General features: G+C 40.0%; 1 protein-coding gene across 4 annotated transcripts; it reads right to left on the reverse strand.

Annotated features, from left to right (window-relative positions):
• Positions 1 to 29: 29 nt before the first annotated feature.
• On the reverse strand, positions 30 to 27,577 carry CLTRN (collectrin, amino acid transport regulator). 4 transcript variants are annotated; one of them, XM_082049778.1, is made up of 9 exons: positions 27,552 to 27,577; positions 26,801 to 26,898; positions 24,798 to 24,945; positions 21,558 to 21,625; positions 21,122 to 21,180; positions 15,615 to 15,700; positions 8,740 to 8,856; positions 5,723 to 5,917; positions 30 to 1,738 (listed from the first exon to the last, which is right to left on the reverse strand). In XM_082049778.1, the coding sequence occupies exons 3-9, from the start codon at positions 24,884 to 24,886 to the stop codon at positions 1,582 to 1,584; spliced, it is 771 nt and encodes a 256-aa protein (XP_081905904.1). In that variant the 5' UTR covers positions 24,887 to 24,945; positions 26,801 to 26,898; positions 27,552 to 27,577; the 3' UTR covers positions 30 to 1,581. The 4 variants fall into 4 exon arrangements, with proteins under 4 accessions (XP_081905904.1, XP_081905906.1, XP_081905905.1 ...); XM_082049780.1 differs by lacking the exon at positions 24,798 to 24,945; XM_082049779.1 differs by lacking the exons at positions 26,801 to 26,898; positions 27,552 to 27,577 and having other exon boundaries at positions 24,798 to 25,468.
• Between the last annotated feature and the right edge of the window lie 4 nt (positions 27,578 to 27,581).

Raw genomic sequence — 27,581 nt, forward strand, 5'->3', positions numbered from 1 at the left:
CCCCACTGCTTCCCCATCATCTCCTCCTCATTCCTCCCCTTCTGTTCACCCCACACCCAAGAGGCAGTGCTGAGTCAAATGGACAGTCAAAAGTGCTCAATACAGCCAAAATCCTGAAGGATTTGTACCCTTGGAGACAAGAAACACTTCAGGACACTGGATGGTCCTTTACAAGCAGCTTTTACCCTGTTTGACCCTGTTCCTGTTGGTGAGGAGTCTGATGAAATAACCCAAATAAGTAAATGGGTTTTCTGATATTGCCTCCAAACATGACACTGGAAAAAAAGACGGCTAACGGTCAAATCCTGCCTCCAGTGACATGGGCGGCTGTTTGGTGACTGCCAATATCATAGTTGCCTTCAACACACTTCCATTCTCTGTGTTCAGATACCCACACATACAGTGCCCCTTTAATGGGGCCCAGTTCTTCTGAAATCAGTATGAATTGTATCACTGATTTAAATGGGAACAGGATTAGGGTACAGATAGCACAGTGTGTATGTACCGCTGATTTCAAAGTAATTCAACAATGCAGTTTGGGGTTTGGTACCATTTGGTACCCTGAACTTCCAGCCACATAAACAGGAAAGACACACAGGTCTGAATGGTCTCTGCTGACTTACCACTGTCTGCACATTCTTATCTGGGTCAGGTCCATCAAGCCCAGCAGCTGGTGTTTCAAACACAATCTTTTCAAAAGCTATCCAGCTGCCACATGAAGAGTTCAGATGACCCTGGGTTCACTATGTCTTAGAAATCTGCTCTAGTTTTATTATTTTAAAATGTCAGGAAGATTTTTTCAAAGAGCTGTGAAATTCCCTCCTAGGTTTAATGAGAGCTGGGCCACTAATCACAGACTGCACCTTTGGAAAATCTGCCCATTGTTGCAACTTTTAATTTCAACATATTTCAAACTTTTGCCGCTTTTAATTTCCAGGTCATGTAATCTGTGACTTTTACTGTTAAGTGAAAAACATTTTTAGTACCAGATTCTTGCTAGTCCTAAAACTACAGATTACCAGCCGCTTTTTAACCTGCTCTTACAGAGACTGTGAAAGCTTGCCTTTTTTCCCTTAATAAATTGAAACTTTCATGCACTAATCACTATTCCATGCAAAGGCATACTGCGTATCAGCAAACAGAGGTAATTTTACAGAGACACTTTTGCATATGGCTTGAAATAAAGCCTAGCAAGAATTGACAATGATAGATGATCTCCCCAGTGGCATTCAGGAATAATGAAATTTCACATTTATATCAGGGAAAAACAAGCAATAGGCATATATAAATAATCATTAAAAGTTAAACACCTGACACAACGCAGGTTTCAGCCCTGTTCTGCCACACATCTTCTGGAAATCTTCAATGGATATCACCTGACATCTTCTCATTTGCTTTGCTCATGAACAAAAGCTTTGTAATGGAGGTTTGAGTGTATGTGTTATCAGCAAAAGGTTCTCTCGAGGGAAATTAAGTGAAAGAACATTTTTCTTGTCTTCATGTTTGACATTCAGGAGTAGTGACGAGATAAGGTAGGCACAGGAGTCTTCAAAAAAACTACCAGATAGCAATGGCAGCATTTCATAAGGACGTGAACCGCTCATCATCTGCTGCAAACACTCCATTAATGTGGCCTGCTTTTAAATCCAGCGTTTCACAAGGAATCCCATTTTCTACTGTTACTGTCCCTTCACTTTTTTCTTCTAAATTTTCTCTCTCTGTTGAGTCTTTATTCTTTCTAAAAACAAGGAAGAGAACATCATTTTATTCTGTTGACCTGCAGCACTCCACCATGATTCCAGATAGAAAATTGCACCTTTAGCCAGAAGCTTATCACAGGTTATGTACTGAAAGGCATCACCTGGTGCACCTCTTTGCTGTTGTAAATACCCCACAGAAGGTGGGAGACCCACAGGTTGGATGGCCTGGTTTGAGTTCAGGATTGGGAATCAGAAAACCTAGAGTAAACATGTTGTATGTTATAAATATTACTTCATCTCCTTATTCTGCAAAATGACTGGAGGGTGCAGAGAGAAAAGTCAGTGCAAAGGAAAAATGTAAAAAATCTCTAAATTTATTTTTGCTTTACATCAGAAAGGACTGCACTAAACACCTAGTCTGACCCTGTTGTGTATGTCAGAGATTTCACCCTATGATGTGGACAAATTAAAACATACTTTTTTTAGAAACAGATCAGCTTTAGACTACAGCCTCCAAATGTGGAGACTTGAGTGTCCTCACTCTCCTCGATCTTCTCCAGAAGTTCAGTACTCTTAATGTTGCAAATGTGCATTTTTAGTTCAAGCTTCATTAACGGCCACCTTCCTACCCAGTATTTTATACTTTTGTTTTCTAGATCAAACAGCTGCACTTTTCCAGGCTCCAGTTCTCATCAAAAGCATGTTAAAACAGTTGCTGAATAAAATAATCTAAAAATACAACCACAAGAAGATGTAATACAGAAATATCAGTCAAGATGTCACGATGTCCCTTTAATCCCAGATTTTTTCTGGCCTTGAGATCTACTAGTTCATAGTTGAAAAACCTACTGTACTCTATAGCCAGCAGCATCAGCAGTTTCAGAGGATAAAAAACTCAAAGGTCAGATCCACTGCTTCCTCCTATCCCGCAACATGTATTGTAACAATCTGACTCAGGACAATCATAACAACCTGGCTCAGTGTAACTGCTAATGACAGCGATATTAACAATAATAAAATTTTATTGGCCTTTCGGAGATTCTTGGCATTACATACTTCCTGAAAATAAACATGGGAGGTAGTAGTGGAAACCTCTGACCCCTGGTTGCTGTATCTGCTCTTACAGTATAAAAAGAGTGTTCTTTAATACAAAAACTGTGGAGGCAGAACATTAAAAAATATACTAAGAAGCAGACTCAAAAGAAATGAGAGGAGTAGGAGATGTGTGGAACTCATTGCCATGGGAATTCAGAGACGCTAAAAATTTCTGAGTCCAAGGGGAGACTCAACAAGTTAAGGGGAGAGAAATTACTGTGGGTTACCCAATATATGAAGATCAAATCCAGCTCAGAAAGGCCCCCAGCTGCAAATTAGGTGCTAGTAGAGTAATAGGGGGAAGCAATGTGTGTGCTTACTCTGTTTCCACTCCTTCCAGAGCAAATGTTTATGGCCTCTGCTGCAGATGGGATTTTGGGGGGAGTGGACTTCAGTCTAGCCCAGCAGAGACAGCAGAGGATGGTCCTGCCCTGGGTATGTGACCAATCTGTTATCAGAGAGGGAGGTGTCATACTGCTGCGATGACAGGAGAACAAACATAAGGCTGGAAGATGTGTCTGATCCAGCTCACCCTAGAGTCTAGGGCTATGATTATATGGAGCTCTTTAAGCTGCAGGCAGCTGCGGCTCAGAATTTTATATGTTGGCAGAGATGCACAGTGAAGACCTCATTAAGAATTTTTTTCAGTTCACGAAATGACACATGAGTCTAACTCATTACTGAAACTCCATTATAGGCCAATCATGTGCTTCTCTACCACCCTGAATACAAAAGGCTTGAAGTACATGCTTTTGGCCTTATCTGAACTCAGGTATTTAACTGGTACTTTAAAGGCCAATAAAGACAAAATGCCAGATTTATGAGAAGTCAACACCATCCTTGAGGCCAGATTTCCAACACAGCTTACTAGGCAACAGAGCTGCTGTTATGTCAGCTCTGGACACTTTTCCAAGAAAAATCATTACAGGACATGCTGAAGTCTTTGACAACCTTGTCACATACTTTGGTGCCTAAAAAAGAGATAAGCACTTTTGAAACACTTTTCTCTGATGTCTGGCACTTCTGAGGAGTCAAATAGCTCAGACCATCCCTGTTACCTGTCCAGTTTTTGCAACAGTAGATGGCAGAAATACATGCTCGGTTTACTCTCTCACTCCTTCACCCCTGCCTGCAGATGCCATTGATAAGAAAAGACGGTTAGAGTTCAATGACAAATGAATCTGCTCTCAGGAAAAGTTAGAAACTGAGGGATAAGTGAAATAAAAGGACAACAAGAGCATGAGAGAGAGAGGATGCCAAGTGACTATAGGCAAGCAGCAACAAGCCACATTACTGGTGGTAGGACAGTAAGAACATGTAGTTTACACCATATTGAGGGCAACTGCTCAAGCTCAGCTGAGTTATTTGAAAATGGAGGGGGATAAATGCTGTCTTGTAGGCCAATATAAAACAGAAATTACTATTTTAGCTAGAAAACTCATAGCTATTAAGCACAACTTATTTGTATTGCATTTATTTGAAATGTTCAAAGACCCCTTTTGAGTTAGGGACTACACAGACACACGGAGATAAGATGCTGCAGAGAGAGCAGGTACAGGCTTCAGGTAGCAACGTTACTCTCCAGTTTTACAGAAGAGGTTGCCTAGGTTCAGCGGATGAAAAAACTCAGCCCATACCACATGGAAGCTTGTGACAGGGCTTAAACTATCCACAGATCTCAAGTACCTGCCCAGATTTTCCCCAACGACATCTCTCATCTATTGTTTGTTGAATTTTGTTTTTTGAAAATATAAAGGGGTTTTGCAAATTCATGGCACTCTTCTGAATGCAAAATATAACTGAAAGGATCCTGGCTAGACTACTAAGAGGTCTCTATGAGTACCACTTATCCTTCACAATGTGTTGTTTTTCTGAAGTCTTTTAACGCTGTTCTTCAAGGTGATAAGGAGGTAGAAAGAAAAAATCTCTGCAACACAACATGTTTTCATATATAAATCCATTGTTGATGTATTTGGGGATGAAGTCCACCATACGTTCAATATTTTTAACATCATCTAGTTGTCAGCGGAAACCTACACTGAAGTCATAATTTTGTGTTAACCTCAGTGGCAGCCTAAATCACGGCAGAAGCTGAACTTCTGTGGCAGAATCTCAGCTTAGCTGAGCAATTTCCACTACTTATGCTGAACTCCGAGCCAACAGAGACGGCAGGACCAAAACCTCACCTACTTTCTGGCCTGCTCCAATATGCTCACATTAGAGAAGCATGAATAGCTTTCTCTTTTTCACCACTGTCTCCACAGGGCAAAAACTGAGAGGAAAAGAGGGTATCTCTCTCCAACCCTACTGCCAAACAGCAAACACCTGGACTTGTGGTGAGATCTGGTCATGATTCTGTGAAGGGCTGGGTACTTTGGACTCATCAGGTCATGAATGGTAGGTGAGACCATGCACTGTTCCATTGAGAAGGCCCTCTTCAGACATGCATTAATCATTATTGTGTCCTCTACTGAGGCTTCTCAAACTGCCACAGAATTTTTGTTTTTAGCCCTGCCAGCCTTTGACACTACTGCCCTGGAAGGGGCACAGTCACTGCCAGCCTTCTCCCTCTTGGTAGCTATTTGGGTAGTCTGTGAGAGGAGGCTCACCTATGGCACACAAAACCTTGAGGAGAATGACAGCAAATGTCTTTGTAAAGCTATCACCTCTAACTAGGTGGCCTTCAGGATTGTATTCTTATAATTCCTATTTCCTCAGTACAGCCCAGCATTCTTATAGCATCTATACTTCACAGCTAAAAAATTTAACCCCTCTTCTCAGAAAAGGACACATGGGTTATCTTTACCTATGGAGGGAGGAGGGGAAGAGCTATACTTTCTCTGAGGCTGATCTGGAAAGCAAAACCAGCCCAGCTGAGTTAACTTGCCAGTATTCAGTTAAAACAGAAGAAAAGCTAAGCCGCTTACTTCTTGCGTTGCTGAATCCCTGCAACAACAAGGAAAAGAATTCCAGCCACAATGAGACAAAGAACAACACCAAATACGATAAGCCAGATAGGCGTGGAGGGCTCAACAGGAGGTGATAAGGTTGAGGTTATCTTCAGGAACTGCAGCGTTTGGTCACTCAGTAGGAAGGCATTGTTGATTCTGTTCCGGTTCATCCTTCATAAAAACACAAAGAACATTACAGCTCTCTATAGATAGATATTTTATAAGTAAAAAGAAGAAAAAAAATAATTGTAATGTATGTGCTGCAAGTCAGGCAGGGCTCAATTTGATCCAACATGATGTTGGTAGGATTACACAGACCTCCACTTTAACACAGACCCTGTCAGTAATTCATAAACACCGACATGCTTACAGGGTTTTGGACACCAGACTTTCATACACATTTATCTAAAAAACTGGGAAATACAGATGAGACTTTAAGTACATTATTATTATTATTTGTCTCTGGTTCGGACCATGTGCTGAATACATAGCAGGTTGTAATCTGGAAGGGTGGCTCTGTTGTACTACTCATGCAGCATTCAAGAGTAGTGGCAGATCTGCCATGCAATGCTCAGATTTACTTATCAATGCCCCTTGATTCCCCAAACTGAACTGTCCCACACGTGATGAGCAGAAACATTTGCTCTTGGTGCTGTAGATTTTCTAAGGCCCATGAGACACAGGATACTATGTGGTTCAGAAAAAGCCACATCTATTGCCAACATGCCCTTCTTCCCTGCAGGATGTAGCTAAAGGGATTTGTACTTAGCACATTTTTGTCTATTATGTGAATCTGTAAGTCTGAGAAATACACTTTTTCATATGAGTATACTTTTTCATATGAGTATACTTTTTCATATGAGTAATAAACCAGCTGCCCTTTAATGGCTATCTTCACCTCTTCACCCACAGTCACCACTTCTAAGCATTTGCAGGTATTTCTGGATCTGAATTTAAGCAGCCTTTAGAGGTTTTAGTAGTATCTTTCATTAGCTTTTTCAAAATGTCAGAAATTTTTGAGAAAATACTTTACACATATTGGTCTTGAGAGATTCTTTTTGATTGCAGTTGTATGATTTACAGCAGCTTTTCTGAGTATACAACTCGATTTATTTGCCATACCGCAAGTATTTCCTAAGAACAGATACATGGGAAATACAGGTAAGATTTTGCAAATTTATTTTCTTGGAAATTATAATGTTTGACTGTCCCTTAATCAGGAAGTTCTTAGCCTTAATGGAAAGCTGGCATTCCTGGAAAGGACAGAAAGCCATGACATATTATGAGACTCATTATATGGTAAGCCGTCTTTGATTTAGAAAAGATTTTCATCCTTACTGATGTGAAAGGATCATTATGAACAGCTGAAAGAAGCATTGTTCACCCTTATCTAATGGCTGGAGTTACAGAATTATGTGCTGAAACACATGCAGGTAACTACAGGTGTATTTTGTATTTGTATATGCATAAATATATCTTGTGTATATTTATGCAAGATCTTGGAACTCATACAGATCTCTGAGGAGGTTTGCCTTCCTCTTTACTCTAGTTTGTAGAGACCCTCTTACAATAAAATCCTGGTCCATGCATAACATTCTTATGTGCTACTATAGTATGAAGAATTAGAATAATGATTTAGTATGGAAACCTGCAATCAGAAGCAATTGAATAAAGTATTGTAGTCTTATAGATCATTTTATTTCTTGTTTATAAGTTAGGGAGGAATTAAAACTTTTCATAAATAGCATATTATTCTTTATGGGGTGACAAACAGCAGTTAAAAACCAAACATACTACAACAGCATCCAATTTCTGTGGCAAACAGGGCACACAAAAGACTCAAATAAATCAGCTTATGCTACTGAACATATCAAAGAATAACAGAAATGCAAAAACCCTGCATTCCAGCACTCTTACAGAAAGCTTCAATGAATAAATAATCTGCTTCGTCCACTAATGCTATGAAGCCATTGATTAGTGTCTCTGTAGGAAACAGTTTAATCTGCTCATAAGCTTAGAAGTTAATCTTTCCAAAAGAACACATACTCATTCATTGGGAATTAGGCATTACACGTCCATAGAGATAACACGAATTTTCCAGACAAAGTTCAGAAAGTCTGAAAACAAAGAGGTCTGTTTTCCACTCCACGCTTGAGAAATGTACATGAGTTATGCTGCTTGTGGGAGTCATTCCTATAGACCCTTTATGCAGGTTTGGTGGACCACTGAAGTCAGATTACCTATTCTTTTCTTTTTCCCTCTTCAACTCCACGATCTTGCTTTTATTGGCTACAGAATGCGATATTTAGTGGAGAGCAAACTGATTTATACCACCTGGTACTTTGTACCAGCCATGCTCAGCTACGCTATCAGCTGGCATTCTAGAAAGAGCTGGTATGAAAAGAATGCGAGTCTAAGATTGTTTAAGCCAAGCTGGGACATAGCCAGCTCTGCCCATGAAGCCTTCACATGAGTTTTTCTCATCTGAAAATTGACTTCTGAAGTCAGATGAACTGTACTTGAGCAGCACCGAAAGGGAGCCTATGGTCATTAGTCCAGGTGTAGACAGGCAAGTGGCACGCAAGGAAAAGTTAAATGATGTAAATCCCACCCAGAAAGAGTGAAATTCTGTCATCTGAGGAAGAAGGCTCTGGGAAATGTAGCAGCTGGGTGAGAGCAGTGTATGTGCCATGCACTGGACAGCAAATTACAGGTAGGGTTCTGGAAAAGGACTAGATTTCACCTCAGGCTCCAGCATTAAGACAGACTCCTTTCAAAGTTATCATCCCAAGGCTCACATGCTTTGCATTCCTTTGAAATTGTTAAAAATCCTTCTAACCTCACATGCATTAAAGAGTACTGACCCCTTGGTGTTTTAACTACTTGGATTAGTTTATCCTTAAACAGGCAGAGTGCTCATTCATGCAAGGCCCAGAGATATAAAGCATCCCCAGTCAGCAAGGAAGAAAAGGCTGCAGAAGCAGCGACTGTACCTGATGGCTGCCTCTACCTCACTTTCAGGAACAGTTGTCAAGTTTTTGGAAGAATCTGTGACCACAAACCAAAATGACACCCGATCTGTCACATTGCAGACCAGCACATTGGAAATTCTGTGGAAAGTTAAAATAAAAACCATAATTAAAGAAGCATGGAAGGAAGCATTAAAAATATTTTAGAATTTCTTAAAAGCTTTCATCTAAAGGGGGGAAAATTCTTACTTTTAAAAAAGTGAACAGTTAATGCTTAGGGAAGAAACAGTATTACCCACTTCCCAATATAATCATTTTAAAAAATCACGCTTAATGAGACCAAACTTGAGTTTTCAATGAATTTCTGAATCTCTTACAAATGTGCATGGTCTCACACATACATTTAGTGTAACCAAATGGAAAAATACGTATTTGCATCTTAATCATCGGGGCTGTGTCAAAGGCCATATAATGGGGCAAATGCATTGATGAACTTAGAATTTTGGGTTTGACAGCTAATACCACAAGAGCCAGGCATCGAGCATTCCCCACATGATTTTCGAGTGAGTGCAGCAGCCCTTCTGCAAGATGCCTTTGTTGGAGGGAAAAGCAATGAAATTGATGTTATTCTTTTTGACAACTTTCTGCACAGAGTTAGGCACAGAGTGGAGGCAACAGGCTAAATGTAGATGTCATACTGGCACTGGCCTATGCCCTTTAGCTTATGCTATGACAAACACTTAACTGTTTTAAAAGAAGATTGCTCAGCTTTATGTGAAGTTAATAGTGGAAGAGCACAGGTAGGCAGCTTCCAATGGCACCATGTAAAAAGTGAGCAAAATGTATTTTAAAAGCTTTTTTTTCCCGATTCTTACAGTTCTTACTAATACTAACGAATGGTGGCACCATCATTAGAAAATCTCATGGAATGGAGTATTTAAACTAAAGAAGTAAAGGCTAATATATTAGTATCATAACAGTGCCTGAGGATAGATGGTGACCCCATGTTCTTCTGTCTGTTCCTAGTTTATTCACACAACTAAGAAACAAACTTGGCAAACTCATGTAATATACAGGAATTGTATAAGGTGACATTTATTACAGCATGGCAACGAACATAGCATGTACCATAAAAGGACAAACAAAGCCTTCATGAATTCAATGACAGACCGAGAGATAAAAATGGGGGAAAAGAATCTGTATCATTAATAAATAACGCAAATAATTTGGCTCAGTATTTAGATTTACTACCCATGTCCAAGCAGTGAGCAGATATTCTGAAAGTCCAGGACCAAGGGTTAGGATCATTTTTATTTCTAGAGAGCAGCTTGGACTTGGTTCACCTTTGCACAAGGTTAACTTGGCCATAGGCACAACATAGCTGCCCTGTCCTGACAGGGCCTGCTTGGAATGATCAGTTTTCAGATACAACCTGCTGTTCTGGAGCAGGAAACCCTGCAGCGAGACAATGAAGAAGAATGCAGCTCCTCTTTTAATTAGCTACAGTGATGTTTGTAATGCTCATTACTAACTAGTACAATTGGTTTTCAAGTTTGGCCTGCCCATCATCACAATGCAAGTTTTACCATTTCCTTTCCAGCCTCTGCTGTTTCTCGGGACAAATCGCCGGCTGGAAGCAATCTCTCCTGCCGCAGAGCTCTGTTTTGCAGTGCCATCTGCTGGCTAATTACAAAGATAATTAAATGAGCTCTGCATTGGCCTGAAGAGCAGGAAGGAGGTAGAAAGGAATGTAAAGGAGCCAACATCGCCGATGAATGCATAGTTTTCATACAGAAAAGACCAAGTTCACTTTTAAGGCAGAACGATCACAGTAGTTCATTCTGGATATTTTGCAGAAATATTGTACTTATTGCTGAAAGCTTCCTTGGGTGGTGTTTTGGGTGGCTTGGGTAGGGCAACCTTTTATTTAACAGAAAACGTACATATTCCATAGAGATATGCAATAAAATGGAAAGCAATGACTTTGCAGAGCTGAAATACCCACTTTTACCTCTCTGAACAACATTAATTTTGTAAATAAACAGAATTTTTATGGATAAAAGAGGGAAGCCATCCTCTGGAATTTGAAGAGATATTCACATCAGTTTGCTAGCAAAAGTGAGAAGATCAAAGCAGATTTATTCCTCCCAAAACAAAAGCAAAGCACGAAATTTACAGGAGGTGGGGAAAGAGTCTACTTTTCGCTGGTGGCTGACAAACTCTTGCTGACTTCACAGAACATCTAAAACTGCACCTGCAGAGGAAGTTTTCCATCAGGAGAATTTATAACAGTAGGACCTAAAGCTTCATGTCACTGCAGTTCTTAAAGCTGGAATTTCTGTAGCACAATCAAAAACTGGTCGAGGTAGAAAACCTGGGTTCATTTTGCCCTACAGGTGCTCATTAAATGGAATGAGTGAGGAAAGCTTGATCCCCAAAGAGAAAAATAAATTTGGTAGAAAAAGACTGGCTGAACATCCTGACTTCCTCATTCTTGTTCAGAGAATCAGAGAAGATCCTAAACCTGGGCTCTTCCCTACAGTGCCAAGACTTTCAGCATGAGGAAGGGCAGTTGGTCATCATTAGGGGCAGTATCTCTCTCTCTCCCTAGAACAAACAGCACTGAATCAAACAGGCAGCAAGGCTCACACTAGGATATGCAAATTTTGCCTCCTTTCTGCTTCCTGTTGTGTCTAAAATCCTTGCGCAATTATACACCTCCAAAATCCGGCTTCACTGCCACCACTTTTGCACAGGTGGAATCTGAATGCTGTAAATACTTAGAGGCTCCAAAGAGAATACTGCTACTCATGAGAAGTTCAAAGGGGACCGAATAAACACCAAAACAGATTGGATCAGCAAGCACCAATGTGGCAATTTCTTTACAGCAGGTACACTTTTTTTTTTCCTGTGTTATTTGCACACAGATTGGATTCACAGCATGCAGAAGCATTATAAAACTATGCCCTTACATGGTATAGATTTGAGAAATGTGACTTCTACATGCACTGTGCTAATTAAGTGTATTTGTAAATAAATATGTAGACATATTTTTATTTCCTTAGCAGGTGACAGACTTTTGTCATGGCAATTATAGGAGACTGCTATCATCAAAACTACAAGATCCTGGTTCTGCCTTACAGCACTATGGCAACAGTCCAAAATTCCATTTCTTTCAATATATGCAAGTGAACACCAGTAAGTAAAGGAAACCCTGATGGCTCCTTGGCCTGAAACACCATCATTGTTCCCTATGGAGATTTAAAGGATTGTTTAGGGGTAAGAAAGAGCTGCCAGAGACCCAAAGGGAGCTGGGTGCCTACAGTGGTCAGCTTGTGGGAGAACCACAGCCCGAAGGTCCAAGTGCTCGTCTACAGCTCTCCTGAAGGCTTCAGGCCTCTTCCAAGCCAGCATGTGCAGCTGCTCCTGCAAAGGAACATTATTTTCTTCCTTCTGAGAACAGAAGTCGTGGGATCACCTTGACTTAACAGCTTTAACTCTAGAGGCTTATTTTGTTGTTCTAAACGGTCACAATATTTTTAGTATCAAAATAGCCTGTTTTTGGAAGATGGACAATGTTGATGAATTCTTTCTCTTGTCAATCCATGAGGAAAACTGCAGCTTGTTTATCTACAAAGGGGGGTAAAATGTACTAAAAACAGATTGTTACTTGACTGAAAATAAATGTGATTACATTCTTTCTGCTCTACAGATCAACTAGTCTCAGGCACAAAAGAGATTTATATTATTTCAAATGGGTCACAGATTAGAGAAATCAGGGTTACTAACACAGACTACAGACAATTTTTTAACACTGAAAGATCAAAGGTTGGCTTATGTAATTCACGAATGTATTTACTGAAAATCAATCAAAAGGTGATGGATAGAGAAGGAAATAAAAGATTTTTATTTCTCCACTGAAAAATAAGTTATTTATCTGTATGAATAATTACTGAGTCATTTGATGGATTGTGTCTATATTCCATTTCACACAAACCTGAAAATTCACTAAGCCTTTCAAACACTAAACACAGCTCCATGATTTATTAAATTTTAGTTTAGCAACCAACATTAGAGAATTTGCGATATAAGGTGCAATCCTGTCCATTCTGCATTGGATCTCCCAGTTACACGAGAGCAAAACCAGCATCAACTGCTGTTTCCAGCAGCACATTCAATTGGTTGTGATTACAGGCTGGCTTTTATGCAGTTTCAGAAGCCTAATAAAAGGTGACTTTGAATGTCAAAAATGATGGCACAGGCTGAAACAATGGTTATGCTTATCCACCAGACAAATTACCTGGGGCCCAATCCAACTTGCTGAAGTTAAAGGCATGTGGTCTCATGTGCGAGTTAGTTGTGGCTGTGAGTTACTGCAGAGCTCTGGGTGTGTTAGAAATTAATGGGATGTTAAAGGAGAGGTTTGTCACATCCTGGTTATGGCCTTGTGCAAAATACATACCATGGCAGAACCAGTATTTGGTTATGTAAAATACTGGTGAATTTTTCATAAGTCTTTATTTTGACAAAAATCTTTAATTAACCAGATGCACAATTTGGGTAAATGTAGATGCTACCACAATGCATTTTGGTTTTTCTTTTACGACAGAGTAATTGATCATTGATCTTTCACAGCTCCCAAAGAAAATCTGTTGGCATTTAACTGTAAAACCTGCAGTGTAATGTAATGTATTTGCCACAAGCTCCTGCTTCTGCCTCCTTCTTCACCACACTGCAAGCCCCTGCTACTATCCTTACCAGCTATGTGAGAGTGCCACTCCTGCGTGCATGGCATGTGGCACTGCCCTCCAGGATGGTGAGTTCTCCCACACCTCCCTACCCACTGCAGAGGGGATGGAGATGGACCACCCTCCTTCCTCTGTTCTCAGTTCCTTCCAGTTGCCTGCCCCGAGGGTGGGGAGAGGAGTGAATTATTTCCAGGACTTCTAGTAAGATGGATGGTTTCGTAGCTTTCCTGCTCTAACATCACAGGCAGGTTATTTGGGGTGTATTGGGAGGTTCATCTAGCTCTCCACCATAGAAGGGGGACCCTGAGGTCCCCTGGGATTTGGCAGAGATCTACAGATATGGAACTCCTCAGCCTGTTGCCTAGTAAGCCGTACCAGATCTCAGAGCTGTAGAGCTGCACTTTGGCTGACATCCTGTCTACACATCAACCCAAAGGTGTCTAGAAATCCTCAAAAAGTTATCAGTTACACCTACAACGTAAACTCCAACAAATTATACCCCATGAGGAAGTCCTACATCATCTTAAAAAGAGAAAAATATGTGCACACCCAGCTGTTTCCAAATATTATACTGATTTCTCCTTTGACAAACTTAACAGCAGGAAATTATTGATATGTGCAATCCCACCTCCAAGCCGGAACACTGACATTATTATTTTTGTCCATAGGAAAAGTTGTCTTGGTAGGGAAATGAATTAATTGAGCATAAATTCTGTGATTTCCCAGAGTGAACAGAGATAACTTCCATCAAAATTTTAACTCCTTTTGTAGTGGTTTGATTTTTTTCCCGTTCCTGCAACAAGTTTTCTAGTGTTAGTTGAGTCTGCAGAGAGCCACGGTGGTTGAAGAGGAAAAAGATCACTGGCTTCTGACACAGGTTTTTTGCCATGTGAAACCACCATGACTTTTTGGGAAGCAAGTAATTTTTAAAAATGACGTGGGACTAAAATAAGTATACATAAGCAAATCTTCATGGATCATATAGTGGATGAAAACTCAGCTAATTCACAAATCTGAGAAAAAACCCTGCATAATCACCTTTAATTAGCTTGTATCTTGAACTCATTTTTAGTGTAGTTATAATTGTGTGCAGTAGCATACTTGGCTGTTTTTGTTAAGCTTGGTGTAATGGCTGTCTTGGTCAAAGGAGACAACTTCTGAGGAATAAAAATAAATCAGCAAGGAACAAAACACTCCTGCTACATGGAAGGGGAAAGCACCTTCTATTTAAGACAAAGTGTGGCAGCCACAGTAACTCTCATGTGACTAAAGTTAACTAATATTATTTCAAATGTGGAATATGCTTCATATGATACTATGACAGTTTGAGGCAGGTGTTTTTTTTAAAGTAAATTAAGAACTTTCTCCTCATTGGCCCACCATAAATCTTTAAGACTGAAAAACAATGAAAAAATAATAGGCCTCCAGAAATACAAGTTTTCTTGTTTAAGAAAGATAAGAACACATTGAAAATACAGCTTACTAAATAGTCAGTCTAATCTGGTATCTAATTTCATAAGTAGCAAGGATCAGAGAAGCCTGCAAATATTCAATACCTCAGGGCAGATTTAATCCCAAAACCAATTAAAGGCTGATTTATGTCTGAACTGCAACATCTGAAACTTCTCGATGTTAGGTAACTCAACCGCTACAACCTTAGGGACAGATACCACCAAGAGAACACAGCACTAGCACAGTTATCCACCTTCCAGTTCTCTGAGTGAGCTCATCCTCAACATACTGCTGCAGCTGTGCTCTGAGAAAATGCTCAACAGAGCTGTTTATTCCAGGATCTGTACTGTGTTTCCTGACCTTGCCAATGTGTCCCTTCGCCTCCTCACAGTATGGTCTCCAGAAGGTATCGTGTCTTACTGCCAGATTCTGCTAGAGTGAATTAGCACAATCCCACTGAGATTCACAGCTGTGTCACTTCACATCAATAGGGACACTGGTCCAAAGATTGAACATTGCTTAAGACAGTGTGATGTTTAACATATATCTAGGTGTCAAAGAAATACACTGGAACTTTTTTTCAAAGGATCTTTTTTTCAGAGATGTGTATAATGATTTCAACATTTCAGTACAGCAGAGAATGGGCCAATACATGCAGCTTTGTTAATATGTATGAGGCAAATCAGAGCAGATGCTTACTGAGTTGTGCTCTTGCTGGAATACCTTCTCATTGCAAAAGCCACCATTGCTTTGAAGAGGTATTCTTCATTAGCATCCCAGGCATACTGTAAAGAGAGATGGAAAATGATCAGTTTCAACACCACTGCTGGCAGTACAAAGAGGGAAAAGAATCACTGAATTTGAAATGCCATACTAATCAAGAAAATAAATTCTCTGGTTGTCCTGAGAAAATAAATTGCTGCCCATTACTTAGTATGCACAAAGGACTTTTTCTAACAGCTGTTATAAAGCACAATATAAAGTGCAAAGAATATTTCCAAAAACTGAATGAATTGAATGTTTCAGAGTGCTGACGAAACTGGAGATGTAAAGTTTCTTGTAATAAAGAATAGGCATATTGCTAGAATTCTTCCCACACAGCTGCACACACAGCCTTGCCTCTTTCGCTGGATAAACCCTGTTAGAGTACAAAGTTTATATCCACTCACAAAGACCATTTGGATCTCCGTTGAAAGTAGTCTCTGGAAGATGGATGTCATGACACCAGGAAACAAAATGAGATTTTACCCTTATTGCTGCACACCATTCTTGCAACAAGAAGACAGATTTAACTATAGTACAAATTACTGCATCACATATGAGACAAAAGAAAGAAAATAGCATGCTTACTACTTCAGTAAGAAGTAAAATACAGGCTCCAAAAACTGTTCTCTGTTGTCTTGAAGAAAAATCGTGCTTCCACAAACTCAGTTTTCTGAGATAGCTTCACTAGATTCCCCTGGGCTTTCATTCACATACACAATTCTAATGACCTGTAAGAACTGCACCTATTACATTTTATAATGAGAGCCTTGACTGAGGCACACTGATTGAATTTCTCCTTTCAGCAGATTACAAAGATTAATAGCTTCTTGGAATTATATTAATGGAGGTTAGAGGCAGCTTTCTTCAGTCAGTCAGTCAGAACACAAATCTAAATTTTAACTTTCAGCATTAAAAAAATCTGCACTGTAATCATCCAAATCAGAAACCCAGCAGTGTGGATACTTAATCCTCTTGACAACTGGACCTCTTTCATGGCCCTTTATAACACATTCAAATACCAATGATGTAGATCAAAAGCAGTAAAGAACACTGAAAATGCCAAATCTTAATTCTGGATTTTAAAAGTCTTGATTTTAGATACATGGTGCTGCATCCCCTCCACAGAAAGAAGGAATCCAACTTCCAGGCATCAGTCCTTATTTTGCTCTGACATCCTGTGGACTGGGAATGTAAGCAAGGAAGAAGGCAGTCATTTAGAGGGCAGAAAGTCATACTGATCATATTTATCATCCCTAGACAAATGATGGGCTGTGAAACAGCCTCTCTGAGATGTGGCAGGACAGGGAAGACAAAGCTGAGCAACAGACAACTTGAGTAGCATTAAAATCCAGATGCAGTGCTGAAAATCCAGGTTCTGACCCACAACTCCTGCCTTGTGAATGAAGGGAGGTGTAAGCATACTGTGATAATGCATGACAGGCTGGGAACTTAAACTGAAAAAAAAAAAAAGAGAAGACTGACTCTTTGAAAAGAAATAATAAAAGCCTATATATTGATCCCACTGCACTGATGAAAACGTGACAGTAATGACAGCAACAAGTACAAAAATAAAAAGATGATGTAATAGAGGAATTAATATAGATGAGAGCCATAAAACTACTTATCATAATTTTAAAGATATCATGGAGTACACTGTCCAGCACTATAGGGAAAGATCTTGCATTTTCTATGCGTAGTACTATTGACTGAATCCTTACATGCCATCTGCAGTCTTTGAGAACAGGTCCAAAAGTACAGAAAAAAATAATTTGAATCCAGTGGATTAAACCAGCTATAGAGATAACTTAATCAGTTGTCTTGAAAATGAATAATGATGAAGTACACTCCATTTCATGCTTACATGGACACAAATGCAATGCAGCACTACCAAGTCTATGCACTTGATATGTTTCTGTTTAGTGCAGTACACGTACACATGCACATTTTGTCATATCTAGTATTCAGTTTTCATAAATAATGCAGTAACCTAGAGCTTCTTTAAGCCAGAGTAACAAAAAGAATATCTCAAAACAGAGAAAACAATTTGTTCTGAGGAACTCTAGCTGCTGAAAGAGTGAGCACTTTAAAAAAAGACAGAATAAACAGAAAGCCCCAAGAAATGGAAGAGGAGACTAGCAGAGAAAGCTCAGCAGAAATGAGGAGGTTGCTACAGTGAGAAGATGCTACAGACAACCTTCTGGGCAGAAGGACATGAAGCCCCAAGAAAATAGTGATGAGACAGAGGAGATAGAGATGGCTGTGGGCTCCATATGAACAAGAAGCTCTGTACATAACTGCATGCAGGAATATGCAGGGAGGAGGCAACACAATGAGGAAGAAAAGTATGGCAAGAATACCTTTAAGCTGATGAATTGTATCAACTCAGGACAAGTGGGCACCAAACTACCAGAAGCCAATTTCTAATCATCAGCTTTCTCCAGTCAGACACAGAGGTGCAAGGAAACCTGAATCATTCCACTACGGGGCTTTATCAGTTTCATCTTTACCCTCCAATTGCAAAGGCCTGGACTGCAACTGGTGACTGAGGATGCTGCTTCTGTTCTTATGTTCCTATGAAGTGCAGCTATTGATGCACATTTTGTGCTGCTATAGAGGAAATGTATTAAATATCATTTGCAACCACACATTATAAACATAAGATAGCTCTGTTATCAATGAAACTTTACATAATGGTACCAGAACTATTAATGTTTACCGTCTTTGCTCTAGAAAGGAATAAACACAAAGAGCTTGGCTAAGTTGTACTTGCCATCTTTTACATGTTAAGGAGGAGCAGAATGAGACACAGCTGGCTGTGGAAGCCAGTATTAAGTGTCTGTTACTGAAAAGAGGAGGTTTATGAGATAATGGGTAAAAGATTACAAGAGTAGATTGTTAGTGGGACAAAATGCTATAGTAGTACTCTAAGGAAGATAAAATTTAAGCTTACAGAACAAGATTATAATGTTACAAGATTGCCCTGAGCAACCTGATCTGATTTCAGCATTGTCATGGTTTTGAGCAGCAGGGCACTAGGGACCATCTAAGGTCCCTTCCCTCCTGAATGGTTCTCTGTATTAACTAGACAGCCATTCAGACTGCAGTGTGGCTATAGACACACACACTTCTGGGCCCCATTTGGTGGCAAGACACAACATGCACACCAGTTTTGCTCCCGTTCATCCTCTACCCTGGAAACAGTCTGAATACATGAGCCAGAGAGAAGTGCATCTTCTGCTTCACCTGGCTGAAGCCCTTAATGTCACAGCAATTTGAGTGGCGACACAGAGTTACATACATGTCTCAGTGCACATCACTTCTGCTCACTCCCTAGTTGTCTTTGGCCCTTTTGAATTAACTCTCTACCACTCTGCTATGTCCATGAGCAGGAATCAACTAGTGACTAGCAGCTATTCCAGAAGCCACTCCTAATGCTAGCACCATCCTCAGAGAGACTCATAAATCACTTTCCCTCCATGTAGGCTTACAGACACCATGCTTCATCCCACCAGTTGGCAAACAATATCTCTGTCAAGAACACCTATTATTTGCAAATAAAATGATAACAGCTAAATACCTGTTGTATCTTAGCTGCTCTTTCCAGCTCCACTGTGATAAGAACTGTATCAACAAACTAAATGGCACTCCCTGCCTCAAAGTACAGCCTACCTTGTGAACAAATTAAAAAATGGTGTCCTGTCTTTATCAGCCTCACACAAAGTGGACGGCATGCACTAAGCCATGTGGAAAACTACACTAACCTATTTCCTATGCCCTTAAACGTATACTGGAGTTACCCTGCCAGTCCTAGAGCAAAATGCCGACAATATCGGGGTTTTCTGTTATCATCTAGCTTGAAGTGTCTCGGAAATGAATGAAACAGAATTCTACAGCAGAGCATCATACCAAGATATTCTAAGCTGGCTGGGTGCTACCATGATACAATGACCATAATATGCTTTTCTTTGCTAAAATAAATAAATTAATTAAAAAGTGAAGTTTTGGTCATTCACAGAGAAGATTGCAATGGCTGTGAAAAGAAACTACTACCTGTGCACTTAATAAATTGTTCATTATTTGTGGGTAACTTGTATGGCATCATACCACTTTCAGTATGTTGTTCTAAAATGATGTTCTAGATTGCCCCATTCTTAGGGCTTTCACAGAGTTTGTAACCTGAATTAAACTACTACCTATCTACAAAAAAAAAATCAACAGACTCCTCAGTTATTGTTTCTTTCTTGTAATATAAAGTGTATTTAAGATTAATGATCTGTATCATACCCTATTTGGATGAAAAATATGATAAAAAATGATCAAATAAACCCCCCTTATTTTAATAAGCAAAAAATAGTAAACTATAGTTGGAGAAGTAAAAAGCCCTAAGAAAGAGCATTACTGGGAAGTGCAATTTTCATTGTTTGCTATTTTGAACAAAGATAAAATCAAAATATTAGCAGTTATCTCCAAGACAAGCTTCAATAATGATTTTGACATATTTTCAGCCATAGGAATACAGTATTTTTTATACATTTTTAAACAAACCAGGCTCGCACTACTGTTTAATTAAAGTCTCTCACCCAAGAGGATTGACTTAAATACAAATTTCCACAGACAAACAGTTTAGCATGTATTCTAAATATCTCTTCCCAGTTTGTCTGGTTTATGGAATTACCAGCAGAATTAGGTCCCTCCTAATATTAGTTTAAATTACCTGATATTTCAGGGTAATTTCAATATGACTCCTATGGGCATGGGAAGATTCTCATATCTCCAGTCTCTTATAACATTTAACCTACTGATTGTTGTTCCCCAGGACTCTGAGCAAAATCAGACACCAGACTTCCAGCAGAGATGACTGTCCAAGACATTTCATATCTAATTTTATGCTGAGCCCTGTAACACATTGCAGATTTGCTCTAAGCATTCAAAACTGCAAACAAAGTACTGAGCTCTGCCATTTTTCATAGTGCATTAGATCAGGAAGGACTATTTGGTCATCTAACATCCCAATCTCTGATTTATCACAGACCCTTATTGCTTACACCAGGACTTCTACATGAAGCCCAAAGACTTGAATTAAGCCAAAGCATTTCACTCTCAAGCAGAAGTGCTCTTCCCCAAATACAGTTAGATTTATGCAGCACTTCTCATGCATCAAGTGTAACATCTCCACTGTTTTTCCAGGAAAAAAAAAAAAATCTTTGACAGAAAATCACATTTATGAAAAGACAAGCTTTATACTTCTCTTAAAGGATGCCATTTTAAGAAGTGGACTAGTCAAAGGTCAAGAAATGGATGCCCGGATCATGACTCAAGTAAGTTATTACAACTAACACTTCAGAAGAAATTGCTTTTGCTGCCTTCAGAAATTTTCCAGTATGTATTACTTCTATTTTGGCAATTCAGTTAGGAAGAATATGTGAAGATGCTTTACTTACTGCATTGTCTCCCAAAGCTGTTTTGATACTAAGCCGTACTTTGAAAGCATTCTGTGCATCTGACACAAAGAGAAAAAAGTAAACATATATTGATACTCGGCCAAAATAGGATTTTAAATAATTTACTTTTCTAATTAGTCACAAACAGCAGCTTCTAATTGTGTCTTAACACAACTTGTTAGAAGAATTGAAGTTACTAGCATGAAAAATGCCACAGTCCTACAGAGTCTCAGTGAGGTTTGCCATGATCTCTTTAAGTGAGATCAACTTCTGTACTTAATTTGCAAAGTCATAAAAGAAGTGAACGCTCAGCATTTCAATCTTCAAACTAGAGACAACCAGTTAAAATATAACTCTGGGGACCTGGTGGCTTTGCAGGCATAACCTCATAGCTACATTTAGCTGGAGAAGGATGGGAATCATCTCTAAAACTTACCTGGCTTGCAGAGCTCAGCATGAACAACGGCAACTAGAGAGAGAGTAAGCAGCAAAACCCGTAACATCCTGTCAGTGTGGAAAGGTTGAGGCAAAAGAAGTGAGTCTGCCCTGTAAAGCACTCTTAAACTTTCTGTGACCCAGGATTAAAGCATCAGCAGCACAACTGAGCAACCAAGTAAAAGGCTGAATAATTAACCCCCATTATTATAGCTAAAACAGGCACTAGAAACAACTGTCTTCTGTTAGTTATTTACTACCTTTCTCTGTAAGTAAGAAGAAAAAAAAATAGAAGCTGTAACAAGTTTTTAATTTTCCTTCTTCCTCTTTTTAGAACAATACAAAACTTTACACGGTGCTCTAGACCAGCCATTTTTCCCCCCAAAAAAATGCAATGTCAGACAGGCACACAAGATGGCTGAGGGATGTCGCAGCAGAGTGGTGGTGGAACGCTGTGCTGTTACCCACCACAGGTGAACTTGAAGCTCAGCTGCCACCAGATCCCACAGGACACTTCCACCCAGGTTCTTTGGGAAACTGGCTGGTCGTGCAGAGGGCCCTTGAGGATAAGAGAGCACTGGGCATGCTTGTCATCCCTGCAAGAAAGAGTGGCGAACACGGAAGCCCTGGACCCACAAACCAGAGCTCCCGATTTGATCCCTTCATTTGCCTTTGAACTCACAGAACTTCTGAAGGTTCCAGCCTGATAGCCTCAGTGCTGTGTCCTTCCATGCCCACCCCAGTCCCATCACTCTCACATCCTGGCTCAGGAGCTTGCCTAACCCCAGCAGAGCAAACACCTCGTCCTACACAAAAACCTCCACATGAGGCATTGCTTTGCACAAGAAGAGCAGATATAAAGGTGGAGAACACTTCATTGCTGTTGGAGGATCAATAAAATAGCAACTGGACTAAGAAGAGGTGCAGTATCTTATAAGTATGTTGAATAAGGACATACTAGTTTTCTAGACTTGACACACCGTGTGTACATACAGGCACACATGCATGCAAATATTTTAACGATGCACTCTACACTATTAGTCAAACGTTGACCAAGACAAATAAATAAATACAGAGGAGAAAGAACTGAGAAACAGAAATGTATCCCAAGTACTTGAACATTCTTTGCAATCTGGGCAGCAAGACAGGTTTATTTTATTCCACTCTGCTGCTGTTCTCCCCCTGTGGTCACTCTGATTAATGGTTAGTTCCTAAATTGAAGATCACTTTGAAATTACTTTTCTGTTGGTCCTCTAGCAATGATAAGTGTGTCTTGAGACTGAAAACCCAAAGACCTTCACAAGAATGACTACCAGTGAGAAAGTTTTACTTAACTAGGGGACTGAATTTATGGAAAACAATAACCAGTATTTACTGTGCAAGAATACTTGGACTTTCAGGTAATGGAGAACTTATTGTTTCACTAATTTAATTTTATTTTTAGAGGCCACTGTTAAAGGACTTGATATCCCATCTTTAAAAATCATTAAATCAAGCTGATTCCCGGGTATCTGTTTACTCTCACTAGGCAATCAGTCCTGAGTACAAAACTATTGGACATGTTATTTGATTTGACATTCAATCTATGCCTATGAAAACAAAAAGCGATGTGTTCATTTCTGATCATTGGTAAATTAACACACTTATGTACACACATCAAAAGGAGTGCACTAAAATATGTACAGATGTACGGAAGACTATCAGTTTTCTGTGATGTTTGTAATTTAAAAAAAATCTCAAAAGAACACAAATGTAATCAGCTTCACGCTAAACTTCTGTGTGTTGCTTCAATAATGAATATTTGAATTTTGTTGTACCTTTGGGGAAAATATTAGGAAACTTAGGAAGAGAACGAGAAAGCCAAGTGTTTTCCCTGCTGCCAGAAGGCAAATAGAACTGAACATCAATACGCGGCATCACTTCTCCCCGCTGTAAATCACTGTAAATCCATTCTTTCCCTCAGAATCACACATAACCGGTGTCAAAGTACATTGATGCCCAGCAGGAACAACCTTAGACATGACTGGATTCCCTAATCAGGGCTGCTGACTTCCAGCCAGGATGGCTGATTTTCCCCAGTTTATCTTGCTGGCAAGCAGCAAGACAAATGATTTTTATGATGGAGGGGAGAGGAGGCCAGGAGGAGTAGTGTGATGAACACCCCAACTCAGAGCTCACAGGAAGAGCATCATGCAGTTGATATACATGTGCACAGCAACTTGGATGTGTGCCACAGACACCCAGCTGACTGCCCGTGTGTTTATCCAGTTGTATGTGCACAAAGCAATGCACATAAGCAACCAATTGCTGCACATCTATAAATCTTTTTCCAAAGCCAACATGTTTTTTTAAACAAGTCAGGTGGACAAGCAAGCCTAGACCAGGTACTGGTAGAAAGCTAATGTTTCTTCAAATCAATGACATTTTTTAATACTGTCTTAAAACACACCATAACATTCTGTCACTCCATTATCTCTGTAATAAATCTACATGCATGGATAACTTTCTGCCCAGCCTCTTTTCTCCCATTTTGGCCAGATATGTAGCACTATTTAAGCACGCCTGCATTTTGCCACTCAGGCATCTACATGCATAGATGCAAGGTACACCTTTAATTCAGTAATTTGTGAGGTACTGGATTTTTAAATAGTTCCTCTTTTATAGTACCTTTGTTTTTTCCTAACTACTGTTGAGCTACAAGTCAAGGCCATGCAGAATCTCACGGATGATCTGCATCCTAGAAATATCACTGAACTAGTGCAAAGAACTATCTCTCTTCTTGTACTAAATGAATTTGTCTGTCTGGTTGAAAAGAACAGTACCTCTAATTTTTTCAGTGCTTGTGGCCTCCAGGAGTTCATGTATTATCTGTATGTATATAATTAACAGTATACCGTAACTTGGACTTCCAAACAAATCAAGAGGACTGAAATTTCAAGAAAGCACATGACTTAGTAAAACAAACAAAACCCTTCCATCTTCTCAATGTGATTAGCAGCGTACTTTTCCGCTTCTTCCAATGTCTTTGAAATGGAAAAATCCCAGAAAAGTAAAATATTGATAGCTATCATATAAGTTAATTAACAGCTATGGCCAAACTTAACCTCAGTTTTCAAATTTGACGAATTAACAGTTTTAAACTCTGAGAAAGTTAATCTTTAGTCTTAAATAGTGGTGTTCAGCTCTTACAAGGAAAAAGTCAATGTGTTACTGTCAGCATTAGTCACTCATGGAAACGTACCTGGAGAACTGCAGGTCTAATTGTACATGGCGCTTTGCAGCTCCCCAGGTGCAACAGAACAATAAACACTGCACAACTTTTGCAGGCATCAGAAGTCTGTGAGATTAGGCTCAAGGGATACCAGAACCATCAAACAGACCAGTGCTGGCTGATCAAATGCAGCATTAGTCTCGTTAAATGGGAGGTTTTTTAGTAACTTCTAGGCAAATAGGGTGTTGAATGAGGCCTGCCACCACCATCACCATTGTAATAATGCAAACGTGACTTACATTGTCACAAAGTTTTGATCCACGCTCACAGAAGGAGACAGTATGTGAGAAACTGTTTACCCTCTGAGACAGTAGCGCAGCCATTAGGCAGCAGGTGGCGGAAGGATGTACTCTCTGGAGTTCACATATATTGACTTGAAACATGCACTTTGCAGTGGAAAGCACCAAGGATCACCCACAATGGGGCTGGCACAGAGAGCAAACAAACAGCAACATCCAGCACAGAGGGGAAGGACAGCACTGCTGCAACTTCACTAGTGCGTTCATGGCACAGCCTAAGCCCTGAAGTGCCAAGGAAAACTGAGCACATCCCATCTCAAACCCACACTTCTGAATGTCTCCTCATCAACATGAATTTTCAGAGTCAACCAAATCTACAATTATAAGGAATTCTGCACCTGTACTTGAATATCAAGCTGCTGCTACATGTATAAATTAATGACAATAAACAAAATGGAGAAAAACACAATTATTGTATTCCTCTTTCAAAGAAGTATGATAGCTTTTTCTAGAATTATTATGAGTATCTGTAACAACTGATGTATTTTGTGTTTTCTTATAAAGAGATCTTCCTTTTTGCTACTCAGACATATAAGCTTAAGATGGTTCTTTCCCCAAGTACGCTGGCAAAATACCAAAATGACATGCACCATACTAATGAAAGAAATTATTGAATTTCTCAATTGTTACTTATAAATACTTTAAAGGAAGGTTGTTGTTATGGCAATTGCTCTGTTAAAAGGAGGACAAAAATTACAGTTGGAATAATTCTTTAATGAAATAAGATTTGAAAAAACACAACCAAATGTGTTTCATAAAACTATCGCTGGTGTCAACAGTCCATCAGTTGTAAAATGCACAATACTGCCATCTTCTGTATGCAGCACATTATGTGTTATTTTACATGTATGTTCTGCACAAGCGAACAGTAAAAGTAACAGTGATGTCAATGCCTTCATTTTAAAAGACAATTTAGAATCTGAAATGTGGCTAAGTAACAGCACAGAGGTCATGGTCTGAATGTTAATTGGTCAAATTGCAAATGTAACTGCTGACTATAGCAGTCACCTGCTTGCTTTGAATAACTTCGCTGAGTGTTAGAATAAATAAGAGGAGACTCATTATGCTGTTCATGGACAGAACAGTCAATTAGCCTGATTTTGACAAAGATTGCCCTGGTATACTTCACTGCCAGCAGTTCAGGCTATTTATGCAATACACTACCCCTAGGATTTACAAACCAAGCTCCCACATTGTGGCTTTTGACAATAATCTAGATCTTAATCAACAATGCATATTATTAACAGCTATGCAAAACATACTCAAATAAAACCTACAAATTCATTGCCTCTGAAAGCTGCAATCTATAACACGTTGCTGAGGAACTAATTACTGACAAATTGCGTATACCCCTGATGGTCTGTGTGTTGTAACTCACTTCCTGCCACAAAATATGTTCATAATCAAGACAGGTAGCATGCCTCAGAGATTACAATGATAATATATCAGCAGTGTCACCTAAATTCACCACTATACCTGTCTGGTATGCCCCAGCTATACTGGCACTCTGACTTCTCTCAACTCTTTGAGAGGCTTAGGCCAGGTCAGCCGTTTATCACTCATGTTCACAGCAGCCAAGAGACACACAAGGAGCTCGCCCCATGGCAGGCGTCACACATCTCACGTTTCCACACATATTTCACAAAAGAGCACAAGTTGTCAACAGCTACTTACTACAGCTGGGGAGCATCCACACAGCATAGATGCTGCCATGGGCAAAAAATGCCAGACTGTGACACCGCACACCATATGCACTGCTCTGCGCAGCAGGGCTGGGAAAATTATAGATACCATAACGGAAGATTCATTGGAATGATTTTCTTTTTTTCAAGAGAGTTTAGTAAACTGAAATTTAAAATGCTACTTCTCAGTGCATTCGCTAAATTCTAAAAGCTCTTGACAGGAAGAATAAAACTAACTCCACCTCATCTTTAAAGGATGAGGTGTGAATTGCTCTGGTCTTGTTTTCCAAATTTTGCAAAGGCAGCTCTAAAAATGTATGAAAACACCAAAAGCATCTGTGCCAGCCAGTGACATGTAAACCACCCAAAGCTGCTCCTCTTTCCCTCCGCACTCACTACCCAGCCGGTTCGGCCTACTGTAACTTCGGGTGGTTACTGTTAACACAACCGGCTAGAAAATCGTAACCCCAGCCCATCAGCCCCGGCGCCTCCCGATTCTGTCCTTAGCGGCCCGTCTCGCCGTTAAGGTGCCCCTGCCCGTCCGGAACAACGACCAAGCCCCGGAACGCTCCCCTATGAGCCGTTGCGCTGCCCAACCCCGGGACACAAGCGCCCTTTGCGAGACGTGCTCGCGAGCACGGGAGCCCGCGCACCACAACAGCTCCCTAACGGCTGCCCAGGGCGCGTGCGTGCACACACTCGCACCGCCCGCCCACCACTGCCACCCACCGCCACCCACCCACCACTGCCACCGCCCCAACCATTCCCCGCTC

This window comes from Streptopelia decaocto, assembly GCF_964273445.1.
Source record: "Streptopelia decaocto genome assembly, chromosome: 1".
NCBI lineage: Eukaryota > Metazoa > Chordata > Aves > Columbiformes > Columbidae > Streptopelia > Streptopelia decaocto.